The sequence below is a fragment of the Prionailurus viverrinus genome, chromosome C2 (genome assembly GCF_022837055.1).
Source record: "Prionailurus viverrinus isolate Anna chromosome C2, UM_Priviv_1.0, whole genome shotgun sequence".
NCBI lineage: Eukaryota > Metazoa > Chordata > Mammalia > Carnivora > Felidae > Prionailurus > Prionailurus viverrinus.
In genome coordinates, this window is record NC_062569.1 from 16,749,652 (window position 1) to 16,766,397 (window position 16,746).

At 42.3% G+C, this 16,746-nt stretch overlaps 2 protein-coding genes across 5 annotated transcripts in view; one reads left to right on the plus strand and one right to left on the minus strand.

Annotated features, from left to right (window-relative positions):
* TOP2B (DNA topoisomerase II beta) overlaps nt 1–7,511 on the plus strand; it is a 65,449-nt gene extending 57,938 nt beyond the window's left edge. For both annotated transcript variants that reach the window (XM_047874384.1, XM_047874385.1), the window contains exons 32-36: nt 285–364; nt 1,776–1,886; nt 4,453–4,575; nt 6,051–6,145; nt 7,019–7,511. In XM_047874384.1, coding sequence (XP_047730340.1) covers nt 285–364; nt 1,776–1,886; nt 4,453–4,575; nt 6,051–6,145; nt 7,019–7,186 — 577 coding nt within the window. In that variant the 3' untranslated portion in view covers nt 7,187–7,511. The remainder of the gene's footprint in view (nt 1–284; nt 365–1,775; nt 1,887–4,452; nt 4,576–6,050; nt 6,146–7,018) is intronic.
* Nucleotides 7,512–7,563: 52 nt separating this feature from the next.
* The window catches only part of RARB (retinoic acid receptor beta), a 174,190-nt gene continuing 165,007 nt past the window's right edge, over nt 7,564–16,746 (minus strand). For 2 of the 3 annotated variants that reach the window (XM_047874386.1, XM_047874387.1), the window contains exons 6-8: nt 11,826–12,030; nt 10,835–10,993; nt 7,564–9,045 (exon numbers count right to left, since the gene is read on the minus strand). In XM_047874386.1, the coding sequence (XP_047730342.1) occupies nt 8,849–9,045; nt 10,835–10,993; nt 11,826–12,030 (561 nt within the window). In that variant the 3' untranslated portion in view covers nt 7,564–8,848. The remainder of the gene's footprint in view (nt 9,046–10,834; nt 10,994–11,825; nt 12,031–16,746) is intronic. The other variant, XR_007155534.1, reaches the window with a different exon arrangement.

Consider the following 16,746-nt stretch of genomic DNA (forward strand, 5'->3'; position numbering starts at 1 on the left):
GGAACAGTTCTGTTAATCATAAAATTTAATGTAGTGATAATTTGGATAACTTTAACCTTTGCTCAGTTTCCATTCTTTTATGTTAAATCATTGGTTTTTCTGGTGTCTCTGAATGTATTTCTATGCACACCTGTGCATGTGAGACAGAAAAAAAAAGTTTGGTTCCCCTGTGTTTGACAAAGAGAAACCAATGAGAGAACTGTAATTATAATCCTGCAGCACATTATATAATTTACCAAGGTTGAAACTATATTTAAGTTGTGATTAATTTTTCTTTCTAATAGAAAATCTTCACATGACAAAAAAGGTCAAGATTTTGGGAATCTCTTCTCATTTCCTTCATACTCTCAGAAGTCAGAAGATGGTATGCTCCTTTAATCTTTTCATTGATTAATTACTGTATTATTGCTATGGACTTTTTTTTATGAGCGGAAAACTTACCTTCTTTTTACATTTCCCTCAATGTAATAAGGTTTATTTACTTTTTCTAAGATGAGTACCGACTAATTGGTCAAAATAGGCATTATGGAACTCGTTAGGTTGATAGATGTGTGTATAGATGTGCGTGTAGTGTTCTAATGAGAGAAAAAGATAAAGAAATCTTGGAAGATGAAATTTGATTTTCATGGCAATGTGAATGTATATGTGACAGTTTTTTGTTTTAAGCTACAAGGGGACTGATATTCGGATTTGTACTAAACTGTAGTAGCTGAAAGAAGCAAACTTAATCAGGGTGTATATTATTTCCTATTAAAACAATTTTTTTTAATGTTTATTTTTGAGAGAGAGAGAGAGACAGAGTGTGAGTTGGGGAGGGGCAAAGAGAGAGAGGGAGACACAGAATGTGAAGCAGGCTCCAGGCTCTGAGCTGTCAGCACAGAGCCCGACACGGGGCTCAAACTCACAAACTGCGGGATCATGACCTGAGCTGAAGTCAGACACTCAACTGACTGAGCCGCCCAGGCGCCCCTATTTCCTATATTTTTATGTGGGGAATTTTTAAGGTCAAAACAATCTAGTTACACTTAACTGTCTTGCATTTTTAAAACACACACACATACAGGCAGACAGACATAGATCTGATACATGTTCTAAGTGTATAGATAGATATGCATATTTGAGAGCATGTCAAAACTGTTATGTAAAACTGCCACATCTAAGTAGACATATCGAATCCCTGTTTTGGTTTGACAAAGGGAAGGGGGAAGGGATGGAGAGCGGAATTGTTGAATCAAAATGGAGTATAAGAGTAAACTGAAGCCTACTGCCTTTTAAAAGGCGAAAGATTTATGTGATCTGAAGAGAAACCAGAGCATGCCTACTGCCTTTTAAATTGATCTTCAGTGACTTAAAATTGGCTTTTAAAAGATGAAGTTACCACTTTCTTAGATTGAACATTATTACTGATATTCCTGAAATGGTTAACAGCATTAGATGTGTAGATAGTAAAATAATCACAGTGAGATCTTGCAGTTTAAAATAAATCAGTATTTTTGAGCTGATCAGTATGTTTTAAATGATTAGCGTTTGGGACTATTAAGAATTTTATTACTCTATACATTTCTATATTTACAACAGAGTTAACATTTTTGAAATATAACATTGTTATATTTTTTGTTTTCAGCTGTTTGTATGTTGTGGATTATATGATCACAAAATAGAAATTTATAAGATCAATTAGCTAAAGAGAAGTCATCAGTAAAAAGAATCAAAGTTTAACTGTTAAGTGGTCCTTATAGAGTCTCTTTACTGAAAGAAAGCTTTATAATTTTTAGATTCAGCTAAATTTGACAGTAATGAAGAAGATTCTGCCTCTGTTTTTTCACCATCGTTTGGTCTGAAACAAACAGATAAAGTTCCAAGTAAAACAGTAGCTGCTAAAAAGGGTATGTACTTAGATTTGATGTTGTTAAGCATCTTACAGACTATATGTAGTTGATATTAAAGGAAATTTAATATAATCTGAAACTATTTGCATGTGGATTTCAGTAGAAAATAGTATAAATGTGTATAAAGAGAATCCCTCTTGTTTTCTAACCATATGAAGTAATAATTAAAATGTAAGACCTTATTGTAAAACTATTGTAATTATAAAATAATCCTGTGTATTGATATCTAAAGATAGCTTTTTAGGTAAGCTCTCCTATAGGTGTTAGCTTGTAAAATAGATGAAAATTTTGTCTGGCTAGTAGCCTGATTGTGTTATCTAGGTAGGTCATGTCTTCACACCCCATTTGGAATGATGGCTCAGTTCTGCTGGGGTCTTCTTTTTTTCTTTCTGAGTCATGTAGCTTCTTTCTTTTCCATAGCCTTAGATTCTCCATAAATCTAAGTTGATTTGACATAGGAATCTGTTATTAGTCCCAAGGGACATACTCTTGGTGTTTTTGAAGAAGGCCAGTATTAGTGCTTTGTGTTTAAAAGATAAGTGCTCCTTACACAGCAAGCAAATAAACATACAGTATGGACCATCTTTTCAGTACCTCAAAAATGTAAAGCAGATTCCATTGTAGACACGCACATATTAGATGAAGGGGAACAACAACAGAAGTCCCTACTTATTTTGAGTGCACTAGCACCACGGTAAGAAGTTGGTTGACTGCCACAGCTTCTCTGGCCAACACACCAGGTGCCCTGTCTGCATCCCTTCACCCACACCTCTTCCGTACACATCAGCCAGTGCCTGTATTTCTTTGCCTCAGGACTTGTTACTATGTTGGAATATTAGTATTTCCCCACTCCAGCCGCTCTTTCTCAGTAATTGAAGAGAGCTGGTTTGCAAATACGTTAGTGCTCTTGCCTCTCTGGTTAGCCGGCTCTGAGATGTGTGACTTCCCATGGCCCAGAGATTGCTCGTGGTGAGCCCTCAGGGTGATGACAGGCTTGGTACCGTACCCATTACTGGCTGCTGTCACTTCGCTGCCTCAGTTCTGTTCTCCGTTTTTTTTCACCTCCCAAATAAGTACTTGTACTGAAGTCTTTGTTTTGGGGCCAGGTGGGGTCTGCTTCTGGGGAGTTCAAACTGAGACAGGCCCTATAGTTTTTCTTTCTGCATCTTTTTTAAAATTGTCTTCACGTGAGCACTTTATAACCACCCTGAGAACTTGGGAGCCCTGTCACTTCTTGGAACGTATCGACCTGTTTCCTTCATCGAGCTGTTCACTCCTATTTAAGCTAATGAGTTAGTGTTGAGTGTTAACTAACAGGCTAGCATACCACAACCCCTGTCCCGTCTGGTTGCTTCACCAGTTGAACTAGCCTGTGTCAGTTGAATGGGTGATGCTTGCGTGAAACAGTTGAAGCCCTCAGTCTTCCTCTAGCCGCCTTCCAAAAATACAGTTCCCACAAAATCCCATTTCAAGGAGAGGATGCATCCCCTCCTCCATCCTCTGTGAGATTATCTCTGTTAGCTCCAAATTGTATGTATTATTATACAAGTTAACCTCTGTAACTCCAGTTGTTGACAGCAGAAGCAGCTCATGGTACTCCGGTATCGACTTACATTTGCTTGGTGGAACTTTAACTGCCACCTCACACTCAAGCCTGGAAACTCTAACGAAGGAGAAAGCTGGTTCCTAGAACACACTGCTGTGTCAAGCCTATACTGGTGCTAGGAGCTGCCTGCCACGTGGCTCTTGTGGTGGACTTAGTCATAAGGATTCAGGGAAAAGCCACAAAACCTGTGGTTGCCGCGGCCATGAGTGTGGACTCTCTTGCCGTCCTAATGAGGGGCCTTTACCCTAGCATCTCAGATTGGGCCCAGGAATACATTTTCCATGTAATTAGCCTGTTCTGGTTTTTGTTTTTTAATTTTTACTAATCACACAAGTGAAGTCTGATTTATCAGTTTTCACATAGAATGTAAATGAAGCAGAAAAACATTCTATTTTAAAAGCAAAATTCCTAAAACAAAGGCTTTTGGGCCTATTGTCTTACCTGGAATTTTCACATTTCTTTCTACATAAAAGTGCCATGTCTGGATTTCAACTTTTCAACTTTGAATTGAAGTGAATCAGCTTCTATTCATGGTATTTGGGGGTCCTGTAAAAATGTTTTTTCCTTCCTCTAAAACATTTTAGAACTTAGAACGTAACATGTGGTTATACTTGAGTTGTAATTAATGTCAAATATGTTACTTTTCTATCATGACTATATTTTTACTACTGCTTTTTAACAGTTCCTGCTTAATTCACATTAATGGCCTTTGTTTAAAATAATCTCCCACGAAATAGCAAAAGGCATATTGTTCATAATTAAATAAAAAGCATGGTGTCATCTGTGAGAAATTGTTTGGCTTTATACTGGCACCAAGGGAAGAGAAACCATTTTGTTATGTAAGGCTACTCAATTTCCTATCAGCAGTAAGAAATTCCATTGTTACAGGATTCGCTTGAGCATGGTTTGCTGGTAAGTGTATTACGTTGATTTATGAAATGGAAATTTGCTTAATAGGAAAACCATCTTCAGATACAACTGCTAAGCCCAAGAGAACCCCTAAACAGAAGAAAGTAGAGACTATAAACTCTGACTCAGATTCAGAATTCGGCATTCCAAAGAAGAGTACACCCCCAAAAGGTGAGGATTATGTTTAACCCTCTAATGGATGTCATTTCGTCTCTTCTCATTGAATTTAGAAAGACTGTACTGTTTTGTTTTAAATTGCTTTACTCCTCAACAAGGAATATGTTTAAGAATTAGTGCTGAATTAGAGTCCAGAGGAAGTCTAGTGCTTTGTTTTAGGAATCAAGGAATTACGACTCGGAAGTTAAGTAAACAACTTACATATGTAAGAATGGTTCAGAGACCCCCTGCACAGACTCACTGGGAGTAGTTATTGAGAAGGCAGATGAGGGCTCCTTGCCAAGTGGAGAGTGACCATTCCCAGGAGCTGGGACTTGTACACTGGAGCTGTTGTTTGCTCATCTAGGAGCCAGTTCTTCATCCTGGAACCCTCATTTCCTTCCAGAATCTAGAAAAGTCCTCAAAGGTGCTTTTTAAAAAATATGTGTAAGATAGTTTTTTCTGAGGGTAGCCGCTCAGCCTTTTCTCCCAACTGACAGATTTACCATCAGTGTATTTAGAGTGGTGATTGGGATAAGGAGATAGCTACATGGAAACAAGGGAGAATAGGGGCAAAAAAGAAACAGTGACTGAGGAGATCAGTACTTCTGTTATGCCTGGCTTGAAACTGTTAAAGATTCAGAAGTGCCATTTCATTGATTCATTTGATAAAATAGGACATCCCAAGATTGTTTAGGCTATCCATACTAGTACAATCTGGTTCGTTATAGCTCTTAAAGAATTTTTAAAATTTAGAATGGCAGTTTAGTTCCATTTTCTCTTTCACTGGCATCATTGTAGGATGTAGAATATTTTGTCACCATTTGCATATTACTTTTCCCCCCTTTCTCCTCCAGTGAGAATAAGAGGTTAGGTAGAAAAGAAAATAACTGCATGTGGTGCTTTTAAGTTTGAGAAGGAACATGGATTTGACAGATTATGATTAATACTCGGGGTTTATTCTAAGACTGTGCTACCTACCTAAAATGGGATCTGCAGTTGGTTGTTACTAGTGCATAAGTAAAATTTGGACTACACATTTAAACATAATTTGTGCTAATAAGAAAATATGTATTTTCTAGTAATTCATATTGTATTTTTAAAGGTACTAGTCTATGACAAATTAGAAACTAAAACTTGTTTTCATCACATACAAGTTAAAAAGCAACAAGACATTTTCTTTTTAGGCACAAAGACCACATGTTCAAAATGTAAATGTTTTCTCTTGTGTATCAGGAGTTTGGTCATTAAAATTTGTCACCAGGACCTTCCAACTAGTTTTAAATGTATTTGTGAAATACTCTTTCGTCCCATCAATCCCAAAACTGAAATGATGCCACCAAATAGTTTCTACATCATTTATATTTAGAGACCAGGATTGCAGTACTGATTGGGGCATGCCAAAGAAGTGAACTATAATGTTGTGACATTTATCTTTTTATACTGTACTTTAACCTTGGGAGGAAAAAACCCCTTTGTATCATTTTAAGGTAAAGGCCGAGGAGCAAAGAAAAGGAAAGCATCTGGCTCTGAAAATGAAGGTGATTATAACCCTGGCAGGAAAACATCCAAAACACCAAGCAAGGTAATCAGGAACATCTTTTTATGCATTGTTTTACGATGATCTATAACTGGCTTAGTTGGCTTATTACTATAAGGTCTTCTAACACTTTAAACCTAGCCTCTCTTATGCATACGGCACTTATGTATCGTTAAAAGAATTATCCAAGTATAAGATGCATACAGTCAGGACTATTTCTTGGGTAAAAGTCTGGCATAAATGAGCCTACTTAATTAAGAGTATTCTATTCCATCCAATGAACGATTGAAGTTATTGGCTATGTGTCTGAAATACTTTTCAGACCAAATAAAGGCTGTTTCTTTTTAGCTTGGATTTATTTGCCCAGGCTCTGATTTTTTTCTTTTAACTTGAATTCATTTGTGGCTAATTTTCACAGTCTGACCTTTCTCCAGGAGCACACAATCTTTTTTATAGGTAAAAGAAAAACATCCAGTGTCCTTTTTCTTCTCTCCCTATTAAAATGTAAAAATACAAACATGATTTTAGCTTCACGCCATTCTCCACCTTGGCCTTTTCCATCCAGTCTTCCGTGTGTCTGGTCCATCTTGGCGACTCCTCTCTGCATATTTATAATAAATATTGTGCATAAGTTTTGTTTTCCTTTCATGAATTGAGAGGTACTTACAAGTAAATAATTTGTACTAATCTGGGTACTGTGCATAGTTGCTTGGTAATAGAGAAATTCAGAAAAAAATATCACCACGGTGGCAGATTATTATACTTCATCACTTTTATAAAGGTAACTTAAGTTAGCATTACAATTATGATTTTAGAAGCCTCGTTATTTGTATTCTTTCTCAAATGTAAGTGAAGTATAAGGAATAATTCTTTTTAACATTAGTCTTTTCCTTTTTTTTTTCTTTAAACCATGTCTAGAAAATGAAGAAAACCTCTTTTGATCAGGATTCAGATGTGGACATCTTCCCATCAGATTTCACTTCTGAAGCACCTTCTCTGCCACGGAGCGGTCGGGCTAGGAAAGAAGTAAAATATTTTGCAGAGTCCGATGATGAAGAAGATGTTGATTTTGCAATGTTTAATTAAGTGCCCAAAGAGCACAGAAACATTTTTCAACAGATAAATTGTGTTGTCCTTTTGTCTTTTCTGTCTCAGACTTTTGTACATCTGGCTTATTTTAATGTGATGATGTAATTGATGGTTTTTTATTATTGTGGTAGGCCTTTTAACATTTTGTTCTTACACATACGGTTTTATGCTCTTTTTTACTCATTGAAATGTCATGTACTGTCTGATTGGCTTGTAGAATTGTTATAGACTGCCGTGCATTAGCACAGATTTTAATTGTCATGGTTGCAGACTACAGACCTGCTTTTTGAAATGAAATTTAAACATTAAAAATGGAACTGTGTACTCTGTGTCTTTACTAAAGATGGAAGTGTAGTAAAAGCTCCCATACACTCTTAAAATAAATATATTTTATTCTTTGCCAGGAGACTCCATGGAAAAAGGTAAACAGTATATGAACATAGAAAGCATTGTTAAACAATCTCAATGTACAAACAGAGCCAGTGAAAGTACATCACAGACTTGCTAATATATCAAAAAAAAAAAAATCCACTAGTGCTTAAATGAGAACTAAGAAACTGACACTTGTATCTGTTAACCACTCTACCACAGCTTTCACTCTGCTTCATAGTGATTGAACAAGGTCAAAGGATGCAGATTCTCTGTCCATGCCTTTAGGGGTTCATACTAGCCCCCGGGCATCAAGGAGGCTAGGAAAAAAAAAAAAAAAAACCCTCAATACCAGGCATGAATGAGGAAGGACACTGGAGTTACACGGTGTAGGTGGTAGACCAGTCTGTAATTATCCCATGAAATTTCCCTAATGGCTTGTGAACAGGTAAACAAAAACTTATTAACACTGAAAAGTGTTTCTGCCTTGGAGGCTACCATTACTGTAAAAATGTATCTTTAAAAAAAAAATTGTGTAGTTATGTCATTAAGATAAACCACTCTTAAAGTGACATTAACAGTTGAACAAATGACATCTGATTAACTGAACTGGCAGTTACACCGATACAGAATTCTCTTCTGCTAGTGCAGTGAATTTGTATCTTTTTACTGGGCAACATGAAATAGAAGACGCAGTTTGAGAGCGTCAGAAAGAGCAAGGACAAGCTTCCGTACTAACTAAATTAGACTTCTCTCTAGCTTTGTCATACTGTACAACAGTCCCCTTTCCTTACCTTGGTGTCCTGATTACTCTGTGAAAGCAAGTTATTTTTTTGAGCCTCTCTTAGCTGGACGCGTGCAGTAGTCTGTTCCGCAACCTCGGTGTCTTGGTTGAGTATGCAAGGCAAAAGGAAAGCACCAAACATACAGTATAGAAAGAACAGAGCCATACTTCTGTATGTACAAAGTCTTCAGAAACTTAACCGGGGTAAATCATTTCGACTGGGTCTTTGCCATGCAATCTTGAGTGTTCAAAGAGGAAAATAGAAGCTTTTAACTAGTTTCTGGTTGCACGAAATGGCTGAGTTTTAGAATTTAAAAAGTTTGTATTTCTAGGTAAGTTAGACAGTGAGGAGTAAATATTGATACATATGAAAACTTCTTGGTCCTTCTTGAGTTTTAATATATTTTCAGTCCGAAAACTAAGCAGCAGTAAAAATGTTTCTTTCTTGCGGTTTAAATCCTGGAACTGAAGGTACTGGGGAATGTTTGAAGTGGCTGGAAAGTGTCTTATTGCACCAGTGGTGACTGACTGACCCCGCTGTTTTCCACCGAGCTGGGTGAGATGCTGGGACTGTGCTCCGCTGGGTTCCCGCTCGAACTGGGGGTCAAGGGTTCATGTCCTTCAGAATTCTCCAGCATTTCCTGAATGAGAGGTGGCATTGATCCAGGAATTTCCATTTTCAAGGTAATTACACGTTCTGCACCTTTTAAAGAGAGATAATAGAAATCTGGTAGAGATAAGGAGTCAAGCTGAAGAACTAAGGCTCCACCTTCACTGACTTGAACGAGGGTTTTGGTGAAAACCGTGCTGCCAGTGCCTTCCAGAGGCTACCCTAATTTTACGACATTTAAATATTTCTACTCCATCTATAGAAAAGCAGCACAGACGCGGTGACTTCCTTAAATGTGCTGCTCCCATGCCCGAGTCAGTGGTAGGAAACAGTGTCAACATATATTCACTTAATTTACAAAGAGACGTTCTTGATAAAAGACCAGAAAGAGCGTGTCTTCCAACAAGACAGTTTTCAAGGATACCAGTTACCCGCAAAGGAAGGAAGCGACAGGTAACAACTAACAAATGGGCGGCTTGTCAACTTGGACGCAGCACTGCCCTGTCCAGGGCAACAGGCACTAGCCATGTGCGACGATTTAAATTTGCTACATTACAATCAGGACAAACAGTGCCTCGATTGAATTAGACACTTTTTTAGTGCTCGAGAGCCACGTGTAGCTAGTGGCTCCTTGTATTGGACAAGGCAGATTAGAGAGTATGTCCATAATCACAGTAAATTCTATTAGCACCGGTCTAGCTAGATCTAGACAATGACAGTATTAAGTTAAACAGCCTCACTGTTTTTAAAATCAAAGACCTCGTAATTCTAATGGCCAAGCACTGGTATCTGCGGTTTGCAGAGACTCTGAACCCCATGCTAAGGATGAACTCAGGAACGGCTCATCGAGGAAACCTCTTCGAAGTAGCGCAAGAATCGAGACTCCTCGTCCAACAAATTCACCGTGCTTTTTAAGCACTTTGTGAGGGGCGCCTGGGTGGCGCAGTCGGTTAAGCGGCCGACTTCAGCCAGGTCACGATCTCGCGGTCCGTGAGTTCGAGCCCCGCATCAGGCTCTGGGCTGATGGCTCGGAGCCTGGAGCCTGTTTCCGATTCTGTGTCTCCCTCTCTCTCTGACCCTCCCCCGTTCATGCTCTGTCTCTCTCTGTCCCAAAAATAAATAAACGTTGAAAAAAAAAAAAAAAAATTTAAGCACTTTGTGAAATGCAGAGTTGGTTCCTTGGCTCGGCCAGGCCTTCAGGGGCAGAGCACTCTAATGGGGAAGGAAAAGGACCGCAGCAGGCTGGGTACCAGGGATAGCTGCTGAGTTTTCTCTCCACACAGCAAAGCCCGACGCTAACACTCAACTGTGATATAGCTCTAGGCACTTCTGTAATTGCTCGCGTTGCCACACAAACTGAAAATCACTAGGCCAAGAATATTTATACCTCTCAGGAGAGCAAGAGTTCCTTTGCTGAGAAGTGTGCAGAAGTAAATCTGCCTACACACGAGATAGCAACGGCAACACCGATGGAGAGAGAGACTTCACCCAGTAACAACTGCCCTAAGTACTATTCATTTTCCCCAGGTTTGGATGGTCAGGAAAAACTGGAGTCAAGTTTATAGCAACCAGAGCATGTGTGCCAAGGCATGAGATGAAAAAGGCTGTCATAGAGTACATTCTCCTGAAAACAGTTTTTCTATTTACTTAGCAATCTGAATTATAAACTCAATCTATTAAGATCATTGAGCAGGGTAAGATTTAAGGTGTTGTTTTTTTTTTTTAAAGGGTGAATACTATATTCCTTCTGATTTCCGTGAGAAATGAATTCCGGAACAACAACAACAAAAAGACAGCTATTATCAAACATCCTGAATGAAAACATCAGTTTAAAAACAAGTCAGGACCACTTGGTGAATACAACATAGGCTTCGAGACCTACCTTTAGCACTGATGCTGCGGAGATCTGTGATTTTCATTAAGATCTTTGGAAACATGTGAGGCTTGCTGGGTCGTCTCTTTCGGATATAAATTTTTAGTGCTTCCAGCAGTGGTTCTTGTAGCTTATCTACTTTTGTTGGTTCCTCAAGGTCCTGGCGGTCTAGACAGCAGGAATAAAGGATAAACAATTAGGGCAGCAAGAGTCACGCACCTGCCAGGTGAGCGTGCGTCCTTGTTCCTCCTAGCACATTATCATTTTATTAATGTGATGATTCCATCACATACACAACTTTGAAGATACAGGGAACTGCTTTAGGCAGTGATACTTGAACATGTCCCTCTTGCTGGTCAAAAGCACATTCTGATGCCTGGTTGCTTTTGTTCCTGGAAGAGAATTACTCCTTGTGACCAGGAGGTGTCACTACTGAACTGAATTCAAACAAGCCTTGAGCAGGATGGTTCTAACAGCAAGGTAAACAGGCCCCCGTAATCAAAGCCATTACTTTTTAACCACTTAATGATTCAACCTCCTGTGAGCCAGTAGGGGTCAGTACAGAGCAGAAAGCCATATTTTATCCTGGTCCTTCAAGGTTTGGGCGTTGGGGTGGGGGTGGGTTGGGGGAGACAAACCAGTGAATTGTAGTCCCAGCCACTAAAGTAGCAAACAGCACAATCAAGTCCCTAGCATTATCATTAAAATGTCCCTGGGCAATTTATTTTACAACAGTCTGATCCTACCTTTGAAATAATACCTGTGGCAACTGGAGAAATAGCACTGTGGTATTTCAGAGCAACAGGATCCCAAGTACCTTTATTTAATTTATAACCATATGGAAAAATGCAACGGACCCCAAGCATGCATGCCTGGCTATTTATTCACGTGTCTTTTTCCATGCAAAATAACTCTGGAATGGAGATGGGAATTTCCCATAAATGACAAGTGCAAGTTGTTCTTCATGGAATCTCATGAGGGTTTTCTAGGTAGTTGGTACCTCCACAGATTAAGCAGATGGCACTAAGAAGGCCTGTTTCTGTGTCATCCATTTCCAAAGGCAGGAGCTGGTTGGCAAAGGTGAACACAAGGTCAGTCAGAGGACCAAATCCAGCATTGTGCATCTGAGTTCGATTTAGGGTAAGGCCATCTGAAAAAGTCATGGTGTCTTGTTCTGGGGTATACCTGGTGCAAATTCTAAGAATCTGGAAGGAAAAAAAAAAAAAGCATATATGATGGGTCATCAAAGCCAGCTTGTTCTTACAGCATCAACCAGATCTAGGCACGTAGATTTCCAAAGACCTCTTGCATCACACGCACACGGTCCCGCTTTGGGATGTGTGATGTCTTCTGCAGCTCTTTCATTAAAAGAACAGAAGTCAAAACATGGGTTAACGTTATTTAGGGAACAATAAAAGGACAAAAGAAATTTTGAGAACCACTTGTGCTAAAAGTAATTCATTTGACTTGAATAAACATTTACTGAGTACCTACTTATGTCCCAGGCACTGTGCCAGGTGCTGGGGATAAGAAGAACAAGATTTTTTTAAAGAGCTTACAGTCTACAAAAAAAAAAAAAAAAAAAAAAAAAAAAAGGCAATATGTACCATTAAATGCCTAGTACATGTCAAATGTTCTCATGCCCTACGTTCAATCTTTCAAACAACGCCCTAGACTGAGTATTATTCCTATTTTACAGATAAGGGGCTAAAGCTCAGAAAGGTGAAGCCGTATGGCCAGTGTCACACAATTAACATGTGGCTGCACTGGATTCAAACCCAGGTGAGGCCCCCTCTTCCGTGATGCCTCTGGTCACGCAGCTCCACAGACCAGGAGAGTACGAGCAGGGGTGGAACCGGGAAGGCAGTTGGGCGTTCGGACGTCCTCTGACACCGGTGGGAGGGGGTCCAGGGCGCACACACCCAGAAGAGGCAACATTTCAACTAAGCTCAGAAATATGGCTGGGATCCTAGGTAAGCAGCCTTGGTCACGATGCCACAGTCTTGCAATGCCACCTCGCACGGCCTTGATAGAAAACTCTGCCGGCCACCCCAGCACACCTGCTACTGGGAAGTTGCCTGCTCCGGGCTCGGGGCCTTCGGGCCTCGCTCAGCATGGTGAATTCCAAAACACCTTTCTGGTGTTCCTGCTGCCCTATCAGTCCTCACTGTGGGCAAGACGCTCCGTGCGTCCTGGAACACGCAGCCACCCAGAAGCATATTTCTGCACCAACAACTGTGAGGGAACTTTCTGCCAACCACGTTTCCACATTTGACTTTTTCATCTAAAAAAGTCTCAGAGCTTCACGAAGCACAGAGACAAATTTATTCCACCTGGACAGGAGTGAAGAACCCAGTAGGTGGATGGAGCTGAGTATTTTTTCCCAGATGTTGGTCCTCACTTTGGGTGTGGTCACCATGAACTTCAGTGTCAACTGAGAGGACAGATGTGACCAGAAGGCTCTGCCATCTTCCTGTGATGCGGCCACGTGCAGAGGGGGTGGCTCTCGGACGAAGCCATAGGACTCCCAGCTGGCAGGGAAGTCCCAGAAGTACAGCCCTCCCCACTCTCCATATTCTCACCAAGACTCCTAAAGCAGGAACTAGGTCAAATCTTTTATCTTGAAGGCAAGTGCTGGGGGGTTGGGGTAAGGACAGCTCCCGTGCAGAGGACCATCCTGACTGGCTAAGTGACCGCAAAGGCCTCATAGCCACTGGAGCACAGTTAGCCAGGGGGCAGGGCGGTCACACTGGAAAGGTCGCATGTTCTTGGGTCCTTGCTCTGGTGTTCCCTGAACCTCCAAGAAGACTGGGCCAGGAGCCAGCCCTCCTCTTACATGCAGGACTCGGACTCGGGCAGGAGCATGAGGATGTCCCGCCCCATAAAGTGAGGGCATGGGACGCTCGTGGATTAAAAAACGTCCGACTCTTGGTCAGGACGTCTCCTGAGAGGAGAACGGTGAATGATTAGCACTCCCGCCTCCAACTTATAGTAGCTAATGTTTCTATTGATCAGCGACTACATGCCAGGTACCATGCTAACTTTTAACATATTGTTTAATTCTTGTATCAACCCAGGAGTTAGGACTATTGTTATCCCATTTTACAGACGGGGAAACCAATGCGAATTAACAGCTTGTCCTTGGTTGCCTAACTACAAGATGGCATGACTCGCTTCAGGTGACCTGTCTCCAGCACTTAAGCACTCCGCTATGCTCTTAGCCTCCGTTTCACAGCTGCCTCGTTCCTCCGCAGGCCGCTATCCGCTCCAGCCGCCTAAGGTAAGATGACCTCTGGCCTGGCGTTAATCTGGATATGAGCCTCATTTGCCTTCTTAGCTGGGTGCCTTTGCACCGTGTACAACCTGAACAGTTATCCATGGTGACCTACCGGTATACAGGAGCGCACGGCCTGTGGTCTGGAAATGGAAAATTTTACAAACTTGAGGTGAGAGGGGCACAACCTCAAACTTAATATTCCTATTCTGTGACCAAGCGGCACCGTGAACTGGAAAGCATCTGAATGTGAGTGGTCACTAAACCATTACAAAGATTCCTCTTCTCTGGATGGGTGGCTGTTTCTGCCTCTCAGGTATTTGCCCAGGGGCCTCTCTGAGCCATTTCCTCTGGGTCCCTGATCGGCTGACCTGTTGCACTTCATCTTGGTAGCTGATGGGCTATGAAGCCATTGCCAGAGTCAGAGCAGCAAAGGAACCGAGAGTTACTTGTCCACCTGAGTTCCCCTGAAAGTCTTTGGCAGGGGGCAGGGCGGGGGGTTGGGGGGGGGGGGAAGTACAGTGCCCAAGGTCACGCAAGCAATGGTGCCAGGGCAGACCACAGGACTCCTAGCCCCCAGCCCATGTTCCCTTCAACCACCTGGAGGATCACGAGGAAATGTGCCTGCGTAGGGAGGTATCGTGCGATGGGCAGAGTTGAGTAGGCTCAGTACGTATGGGCTCAAAATCTCCAGGCGCTTTTCCAGTTTGGAATCAAGGAGGTACTAAAGAAGTCTTTGCAGCCGTAGCACGCTGCCAAGAAGTGAATGCTCTAGATCTGTCCCTGAAATAATGAAAGAAACCAGGGTTTGCTGGAAAGGAACCGAAGACCAAGATTTAGGCGTTTGCAAGCTGTCAACAGCTCACTTGGAAATCCAAATCCAAACTGCAGTGCACAGACTCTCCTATTCTGAAGGGGGTCCCTCCTCAGGAGTTGGAAAGTGTTTGGATTCTCACGAAGCGTTTATGTTCTGTTGCCTTTCTCTCTCTAGAAAAGTTCAAAACCAGAAGCAAGTATCAATGGGCTGTCCGGAGATGAAGGCACATGGCCTGAGATGGGAGAACGGTCAACGTCTTCTTTTATCAGGAGGACCGCCACGCCCACCCTGCCCCGGCTGGGCCCAGTGGGCAGCGGGCATCTTCCTCACAGCTTCCAGCCAGGCCCGCCTCTGGGCACAAACCAAGGACTTTCACTTTGTTCAAGGCAAATGCCAGTGGCAACTACCAAGTGCTTCACCGGTATTAAAAAACGCCCTTTGTTTGAAATGAGGGTATTTCATCTGAAAGAGGAGCACGCAAGTCCCACGAGGTGGGTAAAATTAGCCCGGGCGAGGCTGACTCCCCTAAGGAGAGCCCTGTCGGGCAGCACAGAGCTCTGCTGAGGGCCAAACCTGAGACTGCAGCCTTCCTGCCTTCAGCAAGGACAACGGAGTATCGTTCCACTGCCTTTTGGGTGCCCCCGGGGAGCAGACTGCCAGAGATTGGAGCTGTGGCAAGATCTGAGCACATGGGATCCCAGGGACAGAGGAGGGACCAGTCGACACCCTTCTCCCCTCGTCCCTGTGACTGATCTAATCCAAACCGCCATCGCCTCTCCTCCGGGGATGGCCTCCACTCCCATTCCTACAGCCACAGCACAGGGTCCAAAACGTTCACCAGAGGGGCCTCGCCCTTGCTAAGCTCCCTCCAATGGCTTTGAGCCGTTTTAGATCCAGGACATTCACACTTCTTCCCGCAGCAGCGTCTGTGACCTCTGTCTATCCCGCCCCCGCCCCTCTTTCCCCTTGCCATATTGGCCATATTGGTCTTTCTGAATCTCTAGCAACTCAGTGTCGCAGCAAAGCACATGCGTTTGCTGTTCCCTCTGCCTTTGATGCCTTTCCCTTGGTCTTCATGATTCTCCCTACTCAGCTCAGTTCAAACGTCACCTCCTCAGGATGCACAGGGAACACACTTCCTAAAACCTATTACTTTCTATCATATCACCCCTTTTATTTGAAATATAAAATTGTTTTAAAACTGGGGTATAGCAGGTGCAGTGGTTTTAAATATATGCCCACAAATTCTTTGCTACTACTCCTTTTAAGGAGTAAAGCTTCATTCCTCTGCCCCTTGAGTGTGGGCAGGACCCAGTGACTTGGTGCTAACATAGAATCCACTAGAAGCAACGGGTAGGACTCTGGAGAGTAAGTCCTAGGAGGCGAGGCACCGTGGACTCCTCCCCGACTGCTCTCTTCAATCTCATTTTGGGGAAAGCTGGTTGACACGTCATGAGGACACTATGGCATGCGGGAGGGAACCGAGCTCTCCTGGCAATAACCAGCACTATCTTGCCAGGTAGCTGTGAGGAGCCGCCCCCCCACTGCCCCGGCAGCCCTTCTGCAACTTTATGAAAGACCCTGATCCAGAGGCACCCAGCTGAGTCTGTTCCTAACTCACAGGGACCCCGTGAGATAATAACGCTCATTGTTTATTGCTGCTAAGTTTTGTGCCAACTTGACGTACAGCCGTAGATAATGAGCATAACGTGCTGGCCTTGAGTGTGCACACAGCTCACAGGTAGAGCTGCATGTATTTTCCCCTAAGGGTACACCCACCCAGATCAAGACACAAAGAGTTCCAGCTCCTACAGGCTCCCTTGGCCCCTC